Genomic DNA, 23638 nt, shown 5'->3' on the forward strand with positions numbered 1-23638 from the left:
ATTTTAAAAGCCACATTTTATGACATAAAAATCTGATTTCTATCACAGTTAAATTGGTAGCATCACTGTTACTGATAATTTATCATATACACTTGTCAGTTTTTCCTTTGTTATCTTAAAAGATCTGCCTTAGCAATGGCTCCGTTTCATGTTGATCTTGAAATTTTCTCATGCCATAAGAGAGAGGGGCGAAGGAAATTACCAGTTTAGACTAAGTTACAGTATGTGTTTCTTAAGTGATTAAAGCTATACCATTCCCAGTTATTAGTTGACACAAATTAAGCCACATTCTGAATATTGTTTGTTTGCCTTCCAGAGTTGGTGATACTGGACATGTCAGTGTAAATAACACTTAGTGTATCTTCTAAGTGTGTAACTGTCTCCTAAGTCCATCACTGTGGTACACTGTAGAGTGAGCTTATAGTTTGAGATATTTATCTTGTAGAAATATTAAAAAGCCTATGCTTGTGTAAGTGAAAAAAAATCACATTCATTTGTTTAAAAATGTAAAGCTATTTTGTAGAGGCTCAGTACTTTTCCAATGCACTGTTGTATGAATGCATTAAAAATTGTAAAGTACCATGCTTAGAACTGAGAAAACTGCTTTTTGTGAGCCACCATAGTAACAAACACACCAAAAAGTACAGAGCTGCTTTTGTAAATATATAGATGTCAAGAGCAGAACATATCTATAATATTTAATATATGTGAACAACTACTGTGACATGCAAAGGAAAGGACAGTGCAGAATCAAACTGTGTTGAAGACCAGTGGAAATTGTATAATTTAACTTGGATTTAGGCAGGAAGTGAAAGATGGGAGGAGTAAAGAAAACTGCTCTGAAGAATTTAAAGTTTTCCTAAAGACAGTAATAATGCAGACACAAACTGCTTTCATATGGTGAGCGCAGCCACAGCAGCAGCTTGATCTGCTATTCTACCTGAGTAGATGAAGCAGAAGATCGACAAGTTTGGCAGAATTTTGGTTTAAAAAAAGCAAACCCCTACCACCTAGCACAAGTTAAATTGGTGTTTTTACAAGTGTGCTCCTCAAAAATGAAAAGATGGAGGAAATAGACTATAAAACCACTTTCAGCATATGAAATGCAATTGGTACACATGTGTTAATAGGAAAGTCTTGAATTTGTGTTGTTTTTGAGATTTGGCATTTAAGGTACCAGTGCACACGTCATAATATTTCGTTACTATCTCTAACACAGACCTAACATCTCAAATTTAAAGACCAGTTGAAGATTAAGGGATTTTTATCTTTTGTTGAAAGTGAGTCATGTTGGGTTATTTGAAATTCACATTTTAATTGTGCTGCCCATATGTGAAAATGAGACTGCTGCCTCGCTATCTATGGACATGCACTTTATGTTAGTTTCGTAGTAGTAAGAGTAACTTCATGATAACCCCAGTCCATCTTGCCTAATTTCTTTTTTGAGGCTAGTTGGGGTTAGGATTAGAATGACTATGGAGCAGATATTTATTCTTCTGGGAAAAGCTTTAACAGGCCAAAACAGGGATTGAACTTGTCCCTGGTCTTTATAAAAGCAAGCTAGCTACCCAGACATAGTCAAACACTCTACAAAATAAACAAGTCTGCTTCAGGAATTGTCTGGCTACCTTCCCTGTTATCAACTTAGCTGTAAAGATTATTTCAAAGCTCACTCTTTCATGATTTCTCCTGGCTTTCAATGGTGACTAAGTATCAAAGAAATTAACTTGTAAATATGGTAGTTGTTTACTAAGGATATGAATTGCTCTTGCGAGGAAATAATGTCCAAACAAAGCTTCACTTATTTTTTTTTTTTAAATATAAGCAGATTTCACTGTTATGGCACTTATGTAACACATTTTATCCTTTTTTTTTTTTTTTTTTTAAGAAAACCAGTCAATATTAGAACAAAAGAACTTCTGGATGGAGACCTGCGTAAACAAACAAACAAACTGATGCATCTGGCTATGTGAAAAATGGAATGAAAATGAAGTGTTTTTTTTCATATCTATCATTATATTTGGAGAAAATTGTGCATCTATTTTATACTGGTACATAGTAAGCTAAGCAGATAAAAGAATGAAGTAATAATAAAGAAAAACAAAATTTGTATAAAAAACTATTTTAGTACTCTACCTGCCTAATAGTGAGGAACATTTACATAGACATTATAATACAAATGTAAAATATTTATTTAACAAACATAGTGATATTAAATTGATAATATCAATTATTACATGATAAATTATAATAAAAGGGTGCAAGGTATGGAAGAGAAGTAGGGAGAACAGAAAAATTCTCATCTGCAATAACATGAAGGCAAGACATTATATCTAAAATAGGTACATATAAAGATGAGTATAGACATAGTAGTTACAAATATGAAGATAGATTTCAGAAGAAAAAGCTAAGAAACAGTACTGGGACATGAGTAAGGGTATAGCTTGGGACTACATTTTTCCTTGATAAGCCTCATAGTACTACTTAACCTTTTAAACTATGCATTTATTGTTTTTATAAAAATAAAAATAAATTTTAGATAGACTAAAATTATCACTAATCTCCACTACTGTAATGTCAATAGGAAAATTCCTAATGTACCTTCTTTGTTGGATCACAATACCTACTAATAATTCTTTCATGACTTATAAGATAGAGATCCCTAGTGTCTTAGACACTTGTATCAGTTAGCTATTGCTAGGTAACAAACTTCACCCAAAATTTAGTGGCATAAAGCAATGAGCATCTATTATTGCTCACAAGTCGATGGGTCAGCTGGATACTTTTCATTTCCTTAGGGCTCACTCATCTATCTGATATCAGTTGTGGGTCAGTGAGGCATCTCTGCTGCTGTCGGCAAGGTTCTCTCACATGTTTGGAGACTGCTGGTTCTTCGGTGCTCTAGGATGGAATTGGCTAGAACCACCATGTGGCTCTCTGCCATATGGTCTCTTATCCTCCAACATGTTGGCTGGACTTGTTCACCTGGCAGCTTTCCATATAGTGAAAAAGGGTTCAAAGACTCTCAAGTCTAGGCTGAAGACTGGCAGTTCATTACTTCTGCCTCATTCTGTCAGTCGGTGCAATTAGTAGGCAAACCCGGATTTGAGGAGTAAGGGAATAGATTCCATCTGTTCGTGAGAGGAGCTGTAGTCATGTTGAAATGGGTATGGATATGGGAAAGGAAAGAGTATTGTGACCATTTTTGCACTTAGTCTCCTTTACCACTCAAAGAAAGTCCCACTTCCCTTCCTCCATGGGTTTTCCCAAGTTCATATACATACATGCCTCTATGTCCTTGCTTTAACCAAAAGGCTTTTCCTACCTTCTACATGACATTCAAAACTCCTTCCATCCATTCAGACTATACATCAAAGCCTTTCCTGGCCTTTCTAAGCCTTTTGTGATCTCCTATATTGTCAGTCTCATTCACTTGCCATTTGATAATTTATTGCTACCGTGGAGATATCTTAGCCTTGAACTAGGCCATACCTTCCTTAATGATAGGAATTGTGTCTTATGATGTTTTGAAAAATACTACCATATGCCCATAAGACTGTCCATAAAGAAGGAATGAATGAGTGGACAAACAGACTACCTCCTCTAATTTGGGACAAACTGTCTGCCTATATAAAACTGGAAGAGCAGAGAATTGGAGGCTATAAAGAGATAATGTAAGGGAGTTTTGGGGGAGATGAAACTGATCTGTATCCTGATTATGGTCATGGTAACACAAATCTACATATTAAGATTCATAGAACTGTATACCAAAGGAAAAAGAAAAGTAAATTTTACTCTATGATGATGAAAAAAAAGCCTCTTTTTTTTAAAATTTATTTATTATTATTATACTTTAAGTTGTAGGGTACATGTGCATAACGTGCAGGTTTGTTACATATGTATACTTGTGCCATGTTGGTGTGCTGCACCCATCGACTCATCATTTACATCAGGTATAACTCCCAATGCAATCCTTCCCCCCTCCCCCCTCCCCATGATAGGCCCCTGTGTGTGATGTTCCCCTTCCTGAGTCCAAGTGATCTCATTGTTCAGTTCCCACCTATGAGTGAGAACATGCGGTGTTTGGTTTTCTGTTCTTGTGATAGTTTGCTAAGAATGATGGTTTCCAGCTGCATCCATGTCCCTACAAAGGACGCAAACTCATCCTTTTTGATGGCTGCATAGTATTCCATGGTGTATATGTGCCACATTTTCTTAATCCAATCTGTCACTGATGGACATTTGGGTTGATTCCAAGTCTTTGCTATTGTGAATAGTGCCGCAATAAACATACGTGTGCATGTGTCTTTATAGCAGCATAATTTATAATCCTTTGGGTATATACCCAGTAATGGGATGGCTGGGTCATATGGTACATCTAGTTCTAGATCCTTGAGGAATCGCCATACTGTTTTCCATAATGGTTGAACTAGTTTACAATCCCACCAACAGTGTAAAAGTGTTCCTATTTCTCCACATCCTCTCCAGCACCTGTTGTTTCCTGACTTTTTAATGATCGCCATTCTAACTGGTGTGAGATGGTATCTCATTGTGGTTTTGATTTGCATTTCTCTGATGGCCAGTGATGATGAGCATTTTTTCATGTGTCTGTTGGCTGTATGAATGTCTTCTTTTGAGAACTGTCTGTTCATATCCTTTGCCCACTTTTTGATGGGGTTGTTTGTTTTTTTCTTGTAAATTTGTTTGAGTTCTTTGTAGGTTCTGGATATTAGCCCTTTGTCAGATGAGTAGATTGCAAAAATTTTCTCCCATTCTGTAGGTTGCCTGTTCACTCTGATGGTAGTTTCTTTTGCTGTGCAGAAGCTCTTTAATTTAATGAGATCCCATTTGTCAATTTTGGCTTTTGTTGCCATTGCTTTTGGTGTTTTAGACATGAAGTCTTTGCCCATGCCTATGTCCTGAATGGTACTACCTAGGTTTTCCTCTAGGATTTTTATGGTATTAGGTCTAACATTTAAGTCTCTAATCCATCTTGAATTAATTTTCGTATAAGGAGTAAGGAAAGGATCCAGTTTCAGCTTTCTACTTACAGCTAGCCAATTTTCCCAGCACCATTTATTAAATAGGGAATCCTTTCCCCATTTCTTGTTTCTCTCAGGTTTGTCAAAGATCAGCTGGCTGTAGATGTGTGGTATTATTTCTGAGGACTCTGTTCTGTTCCATTGGTCTATATCTCTGTTTTGGTACCAGTACCATGCTGTTTTGGTTACTGTAACCTTGTAGTATAGTTTGATGTCAGGTAGCGTGATGCCTCCAGCTTTGTTCTTTTGACTTAGGATTGTCTTGGAGATGCGGGCTCTTTTTTGGTTCCATATGAACTTTAAAGCAGTTTTTTCCAGTTCTATGAAGAAACTCATTGGTAGCTTGATGGGGATGGCATTGAATCTATAAATTACCTTGGGCAGTATGGCCATTTTCACGATATTGATTCTTCCTATCCATGAGCATGGTATGTTCTTCCATTTGTTTGTGTCCTCTTTTATTTCACTGAGCAGTTGTTTGTAGTTCTCCTTGAAGAGGTCCTTTACATCCCTTGTAAGTTGGATTCCTAGGTATTTGATTCTCTTTGAAGCAATTGTGAATGGAAGTTCATTCCTGATTTGGCTCTCTGTTTGTCTGTTACTGGTGTATAAGAATGCTTGTGATTTTTGCACATTGATTTTGTATCCTGAGACTTTGCTGAAGTTGCTTATCAGCTTAAGGAGATTTTGGGCTGAGACAATGGGGTTTTCTAAATATACAATCATGTCATCTGCAAACAGGGACAATTTGACTTCTTCTTTTCCTAACTGAATACCCTTGATTTCTTTCTCTTGCCTGATTGCCCTAGCCAGAACTTCCAACACTATGTTGAATAGGAGTGGTGAGAGAGGGCATCCCTGTCTTGTGCCAGTTTTCAAAGGGAATTTTTCCAGTTTTTGCCCATTCAGTATGATATTGGCTGTTGGTTTGTCATAAATAGCTGTTATTATTTTGAGGTACTTTCCATCAATACCGAATTTATTGAGCGTTTTTAGCATGAAGGGCTGTTGAATTTTGTCAAAAGCCTTTTCTGCATCTATTGAGATAATCATGTGGTTCTTGTCTTTGGTTCTGTTTATATGCTGGATTATGTTTATTGATTTGTGAATGTTGAACCAGCCTTGCATCCCAGGGATGAAGCCCACTTCATCATGGTGGATAAGCTTTTTGATGTGTTGCTGAATCCGGTTTGCCAGTATTTTATTGAGGATTTTTGCATCGATGTTCATCAGGGATATTGGTCTAAAATTCTCTTTTTTTGTTGTGTCTCTGCCAGGCTTTGGTATCAGGATGATATTGGCCTCATAAAATGAGTTAGGGAGGATTCCCTCTTTTTCTATTGATTGGAATAGTTTCAGAAGGAATGGTACCAACTCCTCCTTGTTCCTCTGGTAGAATTCAGCTGTGAATCCATCTGGTCCTGGACTTTTTTTGGTTGGTAGGCTATTAATTATTGCCTCAATTTCAGAGCCTACTATTGGTCTATTCAGGGATTCAACTTCTTCCTGGTTTAGTCTTGGAAGAGTGTAAGTGTCCAGGAAATTATCCATTTCTTCTAGATTTTCCAGTTTATTTGCGTAGAGGTGTTTATAGTATTCTCTGATGGTAGTTTGTATTTCTGTGGGGTCGGTGGTGATATCCCCTTTATCATTTTTAATTGCGTCGATTTGATTCTTCTCTCTTTTCTTCTTTATCAGTCTTGCTAGTGGTCTGTCAATTTTGTTGATCTTTTCAAAAAACCAACTCCTGGATTCATTGATTTTTTGGAGAGTTTTTTGTGTCTCTATCTCCTTCAGTTCTGCTCTGATCTTAGTTATTTCTAGCCTTCTGCTAGCTTTCGAATGTGTTTGCTCTTGCTTCTCTAGTTCTTTTAATTGTGATGTTAGAGTGTCAATTTTAGATCTTTCCTGCTTTCTCTTGTGGGCATTTAGTGCTATAAATTTCCCTCTACACACTGCTTTAAATGTGTCCCAGAGATTCTGGTATGTTGTATCTTTGTTCTCATTGGTTTCAAAGAACATCTTTATTTCTGCCTTCATTTCGTTATGTACCCAGTAGTCATTCAGGAGCAGGTTGTTCAGTTTCCATGTAGTTGAGCGGTTTTGATTGAGTTTCTTAGTCCTGAGTTCTAGTTTGATTGCACTGTGGTCTGAGAGACAGTTTGTTATAATTTCTGTTCTTGTACATTTGCTGAGGAGTGCTTTACTTCCAATTACGTGGTCGATTTTGGAGTAAGTACGATGTGGTGCTGAGAAGAATATATATTCTGTTGATTTGGGGTGGAGAGTTCTATAGATGTCTATTAGGTCTGCTTGCTGCAGAGATGAGTTCAATTCCTGGATATCCTTGTTAACTTTCTGTCTCGTTGATCTGTCTAATGTTGACAGTGGAGTGTTGAAGTCTCCCATTATTATTGTATGGGAGTCTAAGTCTCTTTGTAAGTCTCTAAGGACTTGCTTTATGAATCTGGGTGCTCCTATATTGGGTGCATATATATTTAGGATAGTTAGCTCTTCCTGTTGAATTGATCCCTTTACCATTATGTAATGGCCTTCTTTGTCTCTTTTGATCTTTGATGGTTTAAAGTCTGTTTTATCAGAGACTAGTATTGCAACCCCCGCTTTTTTTTGTTCTCCATTTGCTTGGTAAATCTTCCTCCATCCCTTTATTTTGAGCCTATGTATGTCTCTGCGTGTGAGATGGGTCTCCTGAATACAGCAGACTGATGGGTCTTGACTCTTTATCCAGTTTGCCAGTCTGTGTCTTTTAATTGGAGCATTTAGTCCATTTACATTTAAGGTTAAGATTGTTATGTGTGAACTTGATCCTGCCATTATGATATTAACTGGTTATTTTGCTCGTTAGTTGATGCAGTTTCTTCCTAGCCTCGATGGTCTTTACATTTTGGCATGTTTTTGCAATGGCTGGTACCGGTTGTTCCTTTCCATGTTGAGTGCTTCCTTCAGGGTCTCTCGTAAGGCAGGCCTAGTGGTGACAAAATCTCTAAGCATTTGCTTATCTGTAAAGGATTTTATTTCTCCTTCACTTATGAAACTTAGTTTGGCTGGATATGAAATTCTGGGTTGAAAATTCTTTTCTTTAAGAATGTTGAATATTGGCCCCCACTCTCTTCTGGCTTGGAGAGTTTCTGCCGAGAGATCTGCTGTTAGTCTGATGGGCTTCCCTTTGTGGGTAACCTGACCTTTCTCTCTGGCTGCCCTTAAGATTTTTTCCTTCGGGCCGGGCGCGGTGGCTCAAGCCTGTAATCCCAGCACTTTGGGAGGCCGAGACGGGCGGATCACGAGGTCAGGAGATCGAGACCATCCTGGCTAACACGGTGAAACCCCGTCTCTACTAAAAAATACAAAAAAACTAGCTGGGCGAGGTGGCGGGCGCCTGTAGTCCCAGCTACTCGGGAGGCTGAGGCAGGAGAATGGCGTGAACCCGGGAGGCGGAGCTTGCAGTGAGCTGAGATCTGGCCACTGCACTCCAGCCTGGGCGACAGAGCGAGACTCCGTCTCAAAAAAAAAAAAAAAGATTTTTTCCTTCATTTCAACTTTGGTGAATCTGGCAATTATGTGTCTTGGAGTTGCTCTTCTCGAGGAGTATCTTTGTGGCGTTCTCTGTATTTCCTGGATGTGAATGTTGGCCTGCCCTACTAGGTTGGGGAAGTTCTCCTGGATGATATCCTGAAGAGTGTTTTCCAACTTGGTTCCATTTTCCCCCTCACTTTCAGGCACCCCAATCAGACGTAGATTTGGTCTTTTTACATAATCCCATACTTCTTGCAGGCTTTGTTCATTTCTTTTTCTTCTTTTTTCTTTTGGTTTCTCTTCTCGCTTCATTTCATTCATTTGATCCTCAATCGCAGATAGTCTTTCTTCCAGTTGATCGAGTCGGTTACTGAAGCTTGTGCATTTGTCACGTATTTCTCATGTCATGGTTTTCATCTCTTTCATTTCGTTTATGACCTTCTCTGCATTAATTACTCTAGCCATCAATTCTTCCACTTTTTTTTCAAGATTTTTAGTTTCTTTGCGCTGGGTACGTAATTCCTCCTTTAGCTCTGAGAAATTTGATGGACTGAAACCTTCTTCTCTCATCTCGTCAAAGTCATTCTCCGTCCAGCTTAGATCCGTTGCTGGCGATGAGCTGCGCTCCTTTGCCGGGGGAGATGCGCTCTTATTTTTGGAATTTCCAGCTTTTCTGCCCTGCTTTTTCCCCATCTTTGTGGTTTTATCTGCCTCTGGTCTTTGATGATGGTGATGTACTGATGGGGTTTTGGTGTAGGTGTCCTTCCTGTTTGATAGTTTTCCTTCTAACAGTCCGGACCCTCAGCTGTAGGTCTGTTGGAGATTGCTTGAGGTCCACTCCAGACCCTGTTTGCCTGGGTATCAGCAGCAGAGGCTGCAGAAGATAGAATATTTCTGAACAGCGAGTGTACCTGTCTGATTCTTGCTTTGGAAGCTTCCTCTCAGGGGTGTACTCCTCCCTGTGAGGTGTGGGGTGTCAGACTGCCAATAGTGGGGGATGTCTCCCAGTTAGGCTACTCAGGGGTCAGGGACCCACTTGAGCAGGGAGTCTGTCCCTTCTCAGATCTCAACCTCCGTGTTGGGAGATCCACTGCTCTCTTCAAAGCTGTCAGACAGAGTCGTTTGCATCTGCAGAGGTTTCGGCTGTGTTTGTTATTGCCCTGTCCCCAGAGGTGGAGTCTACAGAGACAGGCAGGTTTCCTTGAGCTGCTATGAGCTCCACCCAGTTCGAGCTTCCCAGCAGCTTTGTTTACCTACTTAAGCCTCAGCAATGGCGGGCGCCCCTCCCCCAGCCTCGCTCCTGCCTTGCCGGTAGATCACAGACTGCTGTGCTAGCAATGAGGGAGGCTCCGTGGGTGTGGGACCCTCCCGGCCAGGTGTGGGATATGATCTCCTGGTGTGCCTGTTTGCTTAAAGGGCAGTATTGGGGTGGGAGTTACCCGATTTTCCAGGTGTTGTGTGTCTCAGTTCCCCTGGCTAGGAAAAGGGATTCCCTTCCCCCTTGTGCTTCCCAGGTGAGGCAATGCCTCGCCCTGCTTCAGCTCTCGCTGGTCGGGCTGCAGCAGCTGACCAGCACCGATCGTCCGGCACTCCCCAGTGAGATGAACCCAGTACCTCAGTTGAAAATGCAGAAATCACCGGTCTTCTGTGTGTCGCTCGCGCTGGGAGTTGGAGACTGGAGCTGTTCCTATTCGGCCATCTTGCTCCGCCCTCCCAAAAAAAGCCTCTTAACTCTATAAAATCATGACTCCAGTGTGAATAAATGGAGCAATTTTCCTGGAATCCAAAAAATAAATAAATAAACGGAAGACAGAAAGAAGAAAGGAAGCAAACTACTTCCTATTTTAGCATCAAAAAGTACAAACCAGTACACACAGAGTCACTGAATCTCCTTGTGAACTAAAATTATGGATGCTGCTCAATCCTCTTCTGCTGAAATTGTCCAACCTGTGTCTATTATGTTGGAAAATGCCCTTGCCCTGGTTGGACTCACCTCTGTTTGGGCTACATGGAAAGAGGGCTTACTGGAAGGTGTGCTGAGAGACACTGCTTCTCCCCAGCATTAGAGCAGAGATGACAAAAGGCATTCCCGCCCCTCTTCTATTCCTTTCCTGCTGCATGAGTATCTTGGCCTAAGGCACATTGGACAATCTCACAGGAGCCAGATATTAGGCATCCAACATTCCTTTTATTGATTATTATGAGGAGTTGAGTGCCAGTATTCAGAGATATTGGCCCTCTCACGCTCCACTGGCTTCCCTTTAGGAAAGAGAGAACCTATTACCATGTCTCCCAAACACCCCTGCCAATGTGCTTTTAAAATCTTCTCTCTCACCCATCTGTATTTGATCTGCAGTATATTTTGTTGTTCATTTTCTGGTAAAATATTTTAAAGCTTAGATATTTGTTGTTTAGGTACTCCTTTGTGAGTTTCATTAATTCTTCCTGTAAAGATACCATATTTTCTATACTGAGAAATTTGTTCCTGGATTGTGTGGTCACCATAAAAGCTTCTGACAACTTTTCTTTTCCAATGTAAATGCAGTCTGTCAGCTGCTGAATGGTTTAAGATTCTTATGACTAGTAACAAGACCATCCAAATCATCTGCACTCCGTAAAATCAGAATTCTCCACAGCCCTGGTCAGTCTGGAGAATTGGCACTATCTCAGGCCTTCTTTTTCTCTATTGCCCCAGAATTTAAAAGAGACATCATCAGTTTAGTTTAACCCTACATTCTGAGATGTCTAAAAATAGTTGTAAAAATCTGATGATAGTTAAAATGTTTTCAAAGTTTAAAATGTTTTACATGTCTTATGTATTTTGATTCCTGTGTTGAGACAACTTATTTTTTTGACAGCAAAAAAATCAATCCATATTGTTAGGGAAAAAAAGAAGAAAGGAGATGGATAGCAAATGAACTGTGCTGGTTGTTTGAGTTGCCCATGCTGAAGATGCATATTAAACAAAACAAAATTAGTAGAAACCAGAAGAGAGAACAAACAGTAACTTCAGCTGTGAAGCTGTTGATCCTTATCTCTCCTGTCAAATTCTGGGCAAGAAAACCACACAGATAGTCCATGTAGCCCTGGGCACCTCTGTGTTTTCTTAAAGACAGCCCTGATGTGTAAAAATTGTGTACACACATGACCTTCTCTCTGAGTATTGCACAACACCACCTGGTAAACTCCCTGTAAATCCTCAGCATTTTATTGACCTCTTTGTATCCTCTTTCCATTTCTCTCCCTGACCCTTCAGTAGTCTATCCGTTCAGAATATCTCAGCATGATGTGTCAGTGTTCCTAGCTGAATGGAGAAAATTTATCTCAACCATACAAGGATTTTTAAACAAAGTGAATAAAGCATCATCTCAAGATTTTTCACTTGCATGAGCTTATTCCAAGGCTCTATTTCTAATTTTGTATTTATACTATTTTTGTTGAAATTCCTCCCCTAAATTATACAAGATCCAGATCTCACAAAGCCCACATATATCCCTGGTCTCCACTCACCCCTGGACCCTTTCTTACCCAATACTCCATTAAAAATCAAAATATGATTAAAGAAGTACCAAACTTGCTTGTCTTTGAGTCTCTCTATCAAATGGACAATTCATCAAAACAGTTTTTAAAGGCATCTGTATTTTTCTCTTTTCATGCTGCTGATAAACACATACCCAAGACTGGGCAATTTACAAAAGGAAGAAGTATATTGGACTTACAGTTCCACGTGGCTGGGAAGGCCTCACAATCATGGCGGAAGGTGAAAAGCACATCTCACATGGCAGCAGACAAGAGAAAAGAGAGCTTGTGCAAGGAAACTCCTGTTTTTAAAACCATCAGATCCTGTGAGACTCATTTGCTATCACAAGAACAGTACAGGAAAGACCCACCCCAGTAATTCAATCACCTTTCACCCGGTTCCTCTCATGACATGTGGGAATTGTGGGAGTTACAATTCAAGATGAAATTTGGGTGGGGACACAGCCAAACCATATCATTCCACCACTGGCCCCTCCCAAATCTCATGTCCTCACATTTCAAAACCAATCATGCCTTCCCATCAGTCCCCGAAAATCTTAACTCATTTCAGCATTAACTCAAATGTCCACAGTGCAAAGTCTCATCTGAGACTAGACAAGTCTTCCACCTATGAGCCTGTAAAATCAAAATCAAGGTAGTTACTTCCTAGATACAATGTAGGTACAGGCATTGGGTAAATACAGCTGTTCCAAATGGGATAAATTGGTCAAAACAAGGGGCTACAGCAAGTCTGAAATCCAGCAGGGCAGAAAAATCTGAAAGTTCCAAAATGATCTCTTTTAACTCCATGTCTCATGCTGATGCAAGAGGTGGATTCCCAGGGTCTTGGGGCAACTCCACCCCCATGGCGTTGCAGGGTATAGCCCCCTTCCTGCTACTTTAATGGGCTGGCATTGTCTGTGATTTTCCAGGTCCACAGTGCAAGCGGTCAGTGGACCTACCGTTCTGGGGTCTGGGGTCCTCTTCTCACAGCTCCACTAGGTGGTGCCCCAGTAGGGACTCTGTGTAGGGGTTTTGACCCCATATTTCCCTTCTGCACTGCCCTAGCAGAGGTTATCCATGAGGGTCCCACCCCTGCAGCAAATTTCTGCCTGGCCATCCAGGCATTTTCATATATCCTCTGAAATCTAAGCAGAGGTTCCCAAACCTCAATTCTTGACTTCTGTGCACCTGCAGGCTCAACACCACATGGAAGCTACCAAGGCTTGAGGCTTCCACCCTCTGAAGCTATGGCCCAAGCTCTATGTTGGCCCCTTTCACCCATGGCTGGAGCAGCTGGGATGCAAGGCGCCAAGTCCCAAGACTGCACAAAGCAACAAGGCCATCAGCCTGACCCACAAAACCACTTTTCCTCCTAGGTCTCCAGGCCTGTGATGGGAGGGGCTGCTGTGAAATCCTCTGACACCCCCCGGTGACATTTTCCTCATTGTCTTGGGGATTAACATTTGGCTCTATGTTATTTATGTAAATTTTTGCAGCCATCTTGATTTTCTCCTCAGAAAATGGGATGTTCTTTTCTATTGCGTTGTCAGGCTGCAAAATTTCCAAACTTTTATGCTCTGTTTCTCTTATAAAACTGAATGCCTTTAACTTCACCCAAGTCACTTCTTGGATGCTTTGCTGCTTAGAAATTTCTTCCACCAGATACCCTAAGTTATCTCTCTCAAGTTCAAAGTTCCACAAATCTCTAGGGCAGGGGCAAAATGCTGCTAGTCTCTTTGCTAAAACACAAGAGTCACCATTGCTCCAGTTCCCAACAAGTTCCTCATCTCCATCTGAGACCACTTCAGCCTGGATTTCATTGTCCATATCATTATCAGCATTTTGGTCAAAGCCGTTCAACAAGTCCCTGGGCAATTCCAAACTTTCCCACATTTTCCTGTCTTCCTCTGAGCCCTCCAAATTGTTCCAACCTCTGCCTGTTACCCAGTTCCAAAGTCGCTTCCACATTTTCGGGTATCTTTTCAGCAGCACCCCACTCTACTGGTACCAATTTACTATATTTGTCCATTTTCACACTGCTAATAAAGACATACCTGAGACTGGGCAATTTACCAAAGAAAGAGGTTTACTGGACTTACAGTTCCACATGGCTGGGGAGGCCTCACAATCATGGCAAAAGGTGAAAGGCACATCTCACATGGCAGCAGACAAGAGAAGAGAGAGCTTGTGCAGGGAAACTCCTGTTTCTAAAACCATTCAGATCTCATGAGATTCATTCACCCTCAGAAGAACAGATCAGGAAAGACCTGCTCCCATAATTCAATCACCTCCCAGCAGGTTCCTCCCACAACACATGGGAATTATGACAGTTATAATTCAAGATGAGTGGGAATGCAGCCAAACCATATCAGCATATTTTCTTTCTTCTTGATTTCTTCTTTCATATTTATGTGTGCCATCATGTTTTCTTATCAACTGAAAAAAAAATTATCCCTTTTGCTTCTCCCTGTCACTTCATCATCTTCAATGTAGAGAGTTAAGTCATGCCAGTGAACAGTTGTTAGCCTTCCTCCATGAAGCAAAAGACCTTCAGTCTCCAAATGGAAGACTAAAAATGCAGGGAGGCTGAATTTAAGATAAATGCTTTTGCATCCCCAAAATAGCTGGACACTTTCTGCGATATCTCATGTCTTATTTATTTTCTTAGGACTAAGATTCCAAAGTCATTGGTAATGAACATAATGCAATCATCTTAAGATTAGTCTTTCTGCTCAGTAGAGAAAGCACTATATGACTAGTTTTGTTATGATTTTTTTGAGACAGTCTCACTCTATTGCCCAGGTTGGAGTGCAGTGGCATGATCTCTGCTCACTGCAACCTCCACCTCTCAGGTTCAAGTGATTTCCATGCCTCAGCCTCCTCACTAGCAGGGACTACAGGTGCACATCATCATGCCCAGCTAATTTTTGTATTTCTGGTAGAGACTGGGTTTCACCATGTTGGCCAGGCTGGTCTCGAACTCCTGGCCTCAAGCGATCTGCCCACCTTGGCCTCCCAAAGTGCTGGGATTACAGGCATGAGCCATCATGCCCTAGTTTTGTGATGACTTCCACCAGTGTTTAATTAAAAGGTGAGTTTTCATGCACCTGAATGAGTGATACAGGGGCAGGAAACTAAAATAATAGAGCTGAGAGTCCTGACCCCCACCACTAACTTCACATCTTAGGTTTGATAATCAGAATGACCTGAGCTCAGGGCTGAGCCTGTAGCTTCCTGCATCAGATAGTCTGGGAGTGGGATAGAGAGTCAAGTAAAGGGAGCATATCCTGAGAGCTGTGTGTGTGTTCACCCGAGCAGCCCAAGTCCTCTCTTTAGCTTGAAAAACATGAAATCAAATTTCCATCTAATCCTCCCCATCTTAAAGCTTTTACTTGGCCTTCTGCTTTTCACTCCAAGCTTTGTTTTAGCAGCTTCACATACAACCACAGAAGAGTCCGTGATTAGGAGCACAAGAGCACAGAAGTTAGGCCAGGCAGTTCTGGGATTGCACATCATGTCTTGCTTCTCTCACTCGTTCTCACCTTGGGTTAACCATCTTCAGCTTTAGTTTCCTTGTGTATAGAATGGGGCTAGAATTAATGTTGTTAGAAACTAAATGCAATGTCTGTAAACTCCTTAGCAAATATAATCTTTCAATAAATATTAGCTATTGTGAATGCCATAACTATCTTTCTGGAGTCTTCTAAACAAAGTGAATCATCAGGTATTTGATAGATAAGAAGTGATATAATACCAGCGAGGATAGAAAGACATGCTTATTGCCCACTCACTGTATCTTTTCCCTCTGCCAGAAGTCCTGAGATGGGTGTGAAGGAGCAGGAAATAGAAAGAGAAGGAAATACAGAGAAGATCAAGTGTATTAAAAAATATATGAATCCTGAAGATTCAGAATGGTCTAGGGACAGAGTTGGAATTGCTGATGACCATTAGAGGAGGATCCTTGATCTATCGTTAGTATTCCTTCCGACCTCAGGAGGGTTTCTCCCTCCAGATTAGTTTGGTGAACCTCAAAGTCTAGAAAGGGCAGCAGAGAAAAATGTCAGCAGAGAAAACTGGAGTCTCAAGAACAATTTCTTCTTCCTATTGGCAGAAGAGTTCTGGCTAACTAGTCAAGTTAGATATAAATCCACTTATTCAAACTAGCAGGTTTATGACATTTTAAAAGTAGAGATTATTAGTCTATTTCATAAAAGAAAAACTGTGAAGCTTGTTATTAAGTGCAATATAAGTACCACAAGCTCTAAAGTTTAGAAAACAATTTAAAGACCATTCAGTTCAATCCCAATGTCAGGTGATGTAACTCAAGTTCAGAAGGGCCAAATGACTTGCTCATGGTAACATTGCAAGTTTGACCAGATAGCAAATATAAAAATCAGCTGGGGTAGACAAACAATTGGCTTGGCTTTTAACTTACTAACCCAAAGCTTATCAGTCAAATTGGTTTATAAATGTAGATACAGGTTAGGAAATGCCCATATGTAAATGGAAAAAAAATAAAAAGATTTGATTTATATTTACACAGCTTTTTCTTCTTTAAAGGATACTGTTTATAAAGATTTGTTGACTCACAAGCCACAAACTTCAAGAGAAGGTAGTTTCACTTGTATACTTTTTCCTCCTCAGATTTTTTTTATTGGAATGTGGGCAAATAATGTGATAGAATAAAAATTATTAATATCTTCCTATTCCCAGACCTCAGTTCCCCCTTCCCTGTCCACCAAAGGGTAGCCCATCTCTCCCCACCAAACCTGCAGTCAGATCATAAATAGGACTCTTTCCTACTAGGAGATTTAGTCAATCTAATAAAACAAACAAACAAACAAAAAACACTGGGATAATTAGAGGAGGAAGAAATGGGAGAGAAAACCTTAGTGGGTTGGGTGGAGGAGGATGAATATTATCAGAATGTTTGGGAAATGTGTTTTAAACTATGTGTTTCAATCTCCTTCAATACCCTCCAACAGAATTCCTTTCCAATTCCTTTTTTGCTTTTAAATTATGCTTCTTACAAAATACACTGCCATAAAATGAACCTCCTCTAGAAACTCTTCTCCTGGGCATTTAGGTTATAGGGGTTACAAGCAGTGGTGTACTAGAGACAGCTTGTACTGGCTTAGAGAACAAATGCTGTGCATCTCTTCCCAGTACTATTCAGTGATCTCATACTGGTAGTTTGAAATTGGCCGTGGTAGGAGTATTTACACCATAGAAATTGGCAAACATTACAAATCAGGGCTTGCTTTTCGCCCCCCTCCCAGAGAGCTGGTTTACCATCACACCACTGGACAAAAAAACACAATGGTAAAATAATCCTCCTCCCAGTTTTCATATTCTGATATTGTTGTTTTTGAAACATGATAGCTGGGTTTTCCTTTAGACTCTATTTTATAAAATACTTCTAAAAAGTTCCAAAGTCACACTCCACACACTAGAATCCTGCCTGCTGTTTCATGAACACATGCACGAGTGAAGTCAGGGAGTGGTTGAGGGAATGTTTATTGTTTTATTCAAATTCATCCCCCACTGTTAAAATAATAATGTGTGCTATAATAATAGATGAATATCATTATTGTAATATTTGAAAGATAATACATTTTTATTCCTTAAATGTTTAAATTTATTGTTAACAAAATAGCCCTCTCCTAGGACCCTTGGCACCTATAATATATTTTAAAGCAGTGTTCTTGCCCTCTTTTTGCCATTTTTTTTATCCCTTTGAAAATATTAAGAAAGCTACAGACCCTCTAAACCAGAAAACTTGTAAGGCGAAAGTCCAGTTAACAGCAGGTTAAGAACCCCTGCTTGTAGATAAGGTCCCCATTCTCAAGGCATTTGCAGTCTCCTGGGTAGAACTTTTTGGGAACTTCTGCTCTGAAATTCCCTTAAGAATCCATCACACTTTTTTTAGTAGTGGCATCTTTATCCTCCTGGGGTAGATTGAACTTAAAAGGAAAAAAAAAGGAGCCAAAGGTCATTTGGCACCAAAACTGATGAATACAGTGTGCAATGAAACTGAGTATTACCTTTTTTGGTAAAAACAAATAGGGAGTAGAGTAATAGGGCCCTTTTTCTTTCTGACACATAAACTGGCTCTGTAGGCAATTCCAAAAGAGGATTTCTGGAAAAGATCTGGGCCATACAACATCATCACAATAAGTGGGTATCTTCCATTTCTCTGCCCAATATTTATGGGGCAGATGATAAGGGGAAATCTGGATGCATAAATTCTTAATTTCTACCACTTTAATGAAAAGAAATCAGTCTCATTACCATATATATCCTGTTTCCTGTAGTTCACATGTATCAAATTTTACCATGTAGCAGGTACTGTGTTGAATGCTCTCCGTGCTTCAGATAAGCTCTATGAAATATGTAATACTGTTATCTTTAATTTATAAATGAGAAAACTGAGGCTTAGAGTACCTAAGTAGTGGCAGCTTGGAATTTGAAACATCAATCTTCCCAACTCTGACTCCTGTGCTCTTAACCACTGTTAAGATCACATCTTCCTGTCCACACATGAAAATCACATACCGCCTTTCATTGCTAAATGAAAAGCCACTAGAATGATGCAGGTGAGTATTCAAACAGATGTTTAGAAGCAGCAGCCAGTTGTGTGGGTAGTGATGAGAGAGAGTTGCATGGAGAAGGCAAAACTTTGGTTCAACAAGATTCCAATAGAGAAAAAAGGAGTAATTACAAGCAGCCGCAATAGCAAGGACAAAAATTTGAAGGTAAGATCAGCAATGTGCTTTTGCTAAAAGAGGACACAGAGGAACAGAACAGAACTGAACAGAACAGGCAGAATGATAGCAGGGCAGATAAGTAAACCACTGCAAGTGGAGGTGGCAGCCAAGGGAGGCAGGGCAGCTATTACTAACAAAACAAACAAACAAAAACAAACAAAGGCATGTTGCTCACTAAACCCAGGAGGAAGATAAGAATAGCATCTAAGGTAGAGATTCGCATCCCAAAGTTCTACGGAACTTCGAAAAAAATCCCAGAAGCAAGCTCATACACATTATATCCCATATCAGTTAAATTCACATTTCTGGGAATGAAATCCAGGCTCCAGTGTGTTTGGTTCCTTTGTTTTAAGCTCCCCAGTGATTCTAGCATATATACAGGATTAAAAATCACTGGTCTAACATCTTGGTTAAGGTAGATGAAGCAGATAGGGAAGAAGTATGAGTATGTGAAACAAGCTTGACAGCTGAGAACTAGGCCAAGAAGAGGAGCACAGGCAGAAAGGTAGTAACGACACAGACATGGGCTGGTACCAAGCTCCCAGGTGGGGTAGGAAAGCCATGACAGATAGACACTCTGTAAGTAATCAAGAGGTCTTTGGGTTCAAATCAACTCTGTTCATACCAAATTGATGGAGAACCATACCAGATATGGAGAGAGTATAGACATAATCAAAAGTATAGGCTCTGCTATTCCTTCGCTATGGCACCCTGGGCAAGTTACTTGACCTCTGTGAGCCTCAGTGCTTTCCTCTGTAAAAATGGGAATGTTAATCATATCTATCTTCCAGGGATATACATACACTAGGCATAAGAAAAAGACTATGAAGTGAAGGTCCTCTAGGAGATTCTAGTTCTAAAACAGGGTGAAAACTGAAGTGAAAAGTACACATTCCTGAGAACCAGGAGATGGCAATAGAAAGCAGGTTGGTGCCAGTTAGTAGGAGAGCTCACTATTTAAAAACAAAACAAAGCAAAAAAAAACAACGTTTTAGTAATGATAGGGAAGGAAAAGCACAACATTTTTGGAAAGCAGTGTGGAAAAATATAACAAGAGCCAGAAAGATGTTTGTACCATTTTATCCAGTAATCCTACTCTTGGAATTTATCCTAGAAAAATAAATCAACAGAAGAAAAAGAAACTTCAGTGTATAAATATCTATATTCTTAAAAAATGGAAACAACCAGAACTGTCAAATATAGGTCAACGGCTAAGTAAATTGTTATATATCCACCATATAGAATATTAACTTTGGAATTCAGGAACCTTGTCTTATTCGTCTTTTAATTTTTTAAAGTTCAACCTTAATTATACAAGGAACACTTTTAAAAATTGTCATTATAAAAAAATTAATCCAATAAGAAGCTAAAATTCTCCTTAACCAATTTTAGTTTTCCACCTAAAAATTGCCACTCTTAACAGTTCAGTGTGCACGCTGAGACATTTTTCGAGACACTTGTACAAACACCCACAGACACATTTACACATACATATATGTACACTTACACATATCTATAGAGCTATCTATTTTGTTTACTGTATGTTACAAAATGCTATCTTGGCTGTACTTGTTGTTCTGCAATTTTTTTTTTTTTTTTTTTTACTTAGCAATGTGCCTTGGAAGATTTTCATGTCAGTACTGATAGATATATCTCACTGTTTTTAATTTAAGGATGAATATATCACAGCTTATTTAACCATTCCAAGTATTGGTAGATATTGATGTAGCTTTCAATTTGCATAATGACAGACGTTTAGATGAACACTCTTGCTTCTTGCTTCTCTCTCCTGACGCGCTTTAACAACTGTTTCTTGAGGGCACGTAAAGAAGAGTGAAATGGTTGGATATAGAGGATCTGGTCTATGGGTTTAAATGTTAATAGTTAAATGGCTGCACCAGCTTACGTTTTGCCAGCAGAAGAGGGGAGTACCCAATGTCCCAGGCGCTAAAGTGGATATTATCAAACTTTAATGTTTCCAATCTCCTAGGTGAAAATAGTAACTATTACTGTAATTCACATTTACCAACCTCTTGTTACAGTAAGCCTCTCCTTTGGCCGTACATATTCGTTTTCAGTGTTTTAGCTATTTGTCACCTTTGCCAATTTTTCCAATTTATTATCATTTCAGTATCTCTGTCATACAGCATAATCAGTTTTGAGTTAAGTGGTTAAGTGCTGAAATATTTAGTGAGTTAAATTATACATTTAAAAATGATCATAAAAACATATAAAATATGTATGACATCATGCAGTTAGATTAAAATGAGAATAAATTATTATGTGCAACATGAGAAGATATTCATACAATTGAACATGGGCTAGAAAGGAATACTTTAAATAAGAACAATAAAACTAGAAACAGTAGCTAATATTTACAAAGTACTTTACATATACTTACCACTAATCAAAATGTTTTACATTTGTTAATATCTTCATACTAATACTATGACATTTTTTTGAACTTGCTAAAAATCATTGTATAAATGGCCAAGCCAGATTCTGATAAGCCTGGGCAATCTGATTCCATAGCCTTTACACTCTTCACTATTACGTTATACTAATATAGCTGCTGCTGTTATTGCTTCTCCTCCTCCTCCTCCCTCTCCTCCCCCTCCTCCTTCTTTTTCTCCTTCTTCTTTTCTTCTCCTTCCTCCTCCTCCTCCTCCTCTTAATTTTGCTGTGAACCTAAAAGGCTTTTTTTTTAATTAAGTATTTTCTTTCTTAAGTTGCTCAGTGAATGCTGAGTTAAGACCAATGGGAATTCGAAGAGCTTAGAAAATATCATAGCAGAATAGTTAGAATGAATATTCTATCTAAAATATCATCACAGAATAGTTAGGATGAATCCCAGTGCACAAACAGGTATACAAAAAAAAATTATTCACTGTGATTTAATTTTTATTTCTAATATTTTTCCTGCCAGTCTATTAGGAAATATAGCTTCAGTCATTTTCTTGCTTCCCTCTCCTCCATCCTGTGCAAAGCTATGCATGTCAGAGTGGGAGTGGGGAGAGCACATTGCATATCATGTGGTCTTTGATCCTCCATTACCAGGCTATCTAATTTGCCAGTGGGATATCCTCTATCCCTTTCCAGTTTGCTGCCTGCCGCTTCTGTGCTCTCAGTTCCCACCTAGGGCCAAGGATGCCTTATTATTCTACCTGCCTAGTTGCCTATACAGCTATTCTCTCTGTAGGGCTAGGACTACCTCCCAGATGGCTCTGTCTGGGATGTGGGGTATATATCCTCTTGCCTAGAGACACATTGGCCTTCTTACTCTCCCTTCCAAGACCAGGAAAATTGTTCTTCTAGACAGGGGAAATTTCTAATTTCATGGTTTTGGTCAAGACGAGTTCTATGTCCCAAATTCACTCTTATCTCTTCGACCTAGGCTTGTGTGCCTAAATCCAAGATGACTATTAGGATACTTTCTTCTTTTTATGCTGGCAGGTCTCTCCCTTGAGATAATGTGTACAGAGCCAACCATTAGATTAGGGGTAGGGTGGAAAGCTAGAAATACAAAAAAATTAATAGATTTTTGCAGCTCCAGATAGATTGATTGATTGATAGAGATACATGAGAAATATCTCATGATACACTGCCACATAATCTCATCCAGGTATGAGAATACCCAAGGTACTCTCTCCCTTGGACATTGTTGGCATCCAGGTGGATCATCTATAGCCAACTGTTCTTTTTCTGAGTTCCTTGACAGCTGAACAAAAACTTTGTCTTTCCACTGTTACTTCTGACAGACATACTTGCCTCACTCTTCATCATATTTTCCTTCTGTTGCTATCCCTGCAAATCTCCCATGGACAGCTGGGGCCATCTGCCTACATAACAATTGGCAGCAAACAACAAAGTGTCAGTTGCTTCTAATGACTCAATAGATGGGTAGCTGGAATAGATAGCACTATCGGGGTCTTCCTGCCCTGAGAACAGGGCTGTCTAGCTTCGTGAGTATGTAATCTATGCAGTCACACAGCGCCATGAGCTTGATTTAATGCTCTGTTGTCACCATACTGGAATTTTTAATAGCCTTTTTAAACAAAGGGCCCTTTGCCTTCATGTTGCATTGGGTCTCATAAATTATCTAGCTGGTCCTGCCTAAAGGTCATCATTTCAAAAGATTTGAAAACTCTGTACTTGAAGACCCATCTCCAGAGTTTCTGAGACTGAGAAACTGTAAAGATAAATAATATTTCAATTGCATTTTAAGGATACCATTAATGGATAATTTTGGTAGGACTGGTTAAGGGATACCCTTTAGGGTCTTTTTTTTTTTTTTTTTTCAAGTTCAACACTCTTGGGCTTTCAGGATGATATTAGTAATTCTTATAATCCCATTTGTGAGGTTAATATGCACACTCTCTTCTTCATTTATGATGGTGTCCACACATATAAAAATGCTACAATACGAAAATGATCGCAAACTCTATGTTGGAATTCATTCAAACAACCATTTTCAGAATGATCAGCGGTTTGACTGGATGGTGTCTTTATGCAGTACAAATGATTGTGGAAGCCTAACTGGACCAATCCCATGAGCAACACTATGCTAATTAATGTACTGTCCCATGCTCACTCGTGGATCAGTAGGTACCCTTTGACCATCACCTTCCCATTTGCTGTGGCATCAGCCTTGAGTCAGACCCATGACACCTGAACTCTAGGCTCCTTCATGAGGTTCAAAGAGATTGCTGAGAATCCATCTTATCAGCCAATCTTTCCCCATTCCATCCTAGTGAGGTTAATAATATATGAAAG

At 39.6% G+C, this 23638-nt stretch overlaps 1 protein-coding gene across 2 annotated transcripts in view; it reads left to right on the plus strand.

Moving 5' to 3' along the window:
• The window catches only part of DTWD1 (DTW domain containing 1), a 263321-nt gene that overhangs the window by 171057 nt on the left and 68626 nt on the right, over positions 1-23638 (plus strand). Inside the window, exon 5 of one of the 2 annotated variants that reach the window (XM_065547336.2) lies at positions 1889-3815. The exons of the other annotated variant lie outside the window; for it this stretch is intronic. Coding sequence (XP_065403408.1) covers positions 1889-1956 — 68 coding nt within the window. The 3' untranslated portion in view covers positions 1957-3815. Of the gene's footprint in view, positions 1-1888; positions 3816-23638 lie in introns of those variants that run through there. 2 annotated transcript variants of the gene reach the window in all.

The sequence above is a fragment of the Macaca fascicularis genome, chromosome 7 (assembly GCF_037993035.2).
Source record: "Macaca fascicularis isolate 582-1 chromosome 7, T2T-MFA8v1.1".
NCBI classification, from domain to species: domain Eukaryota; kingdom Metazoa; phylum Chordata; class Mammalia; order Primates; family Cercopithecidae; genus Macaca; species Macaca fascicularis.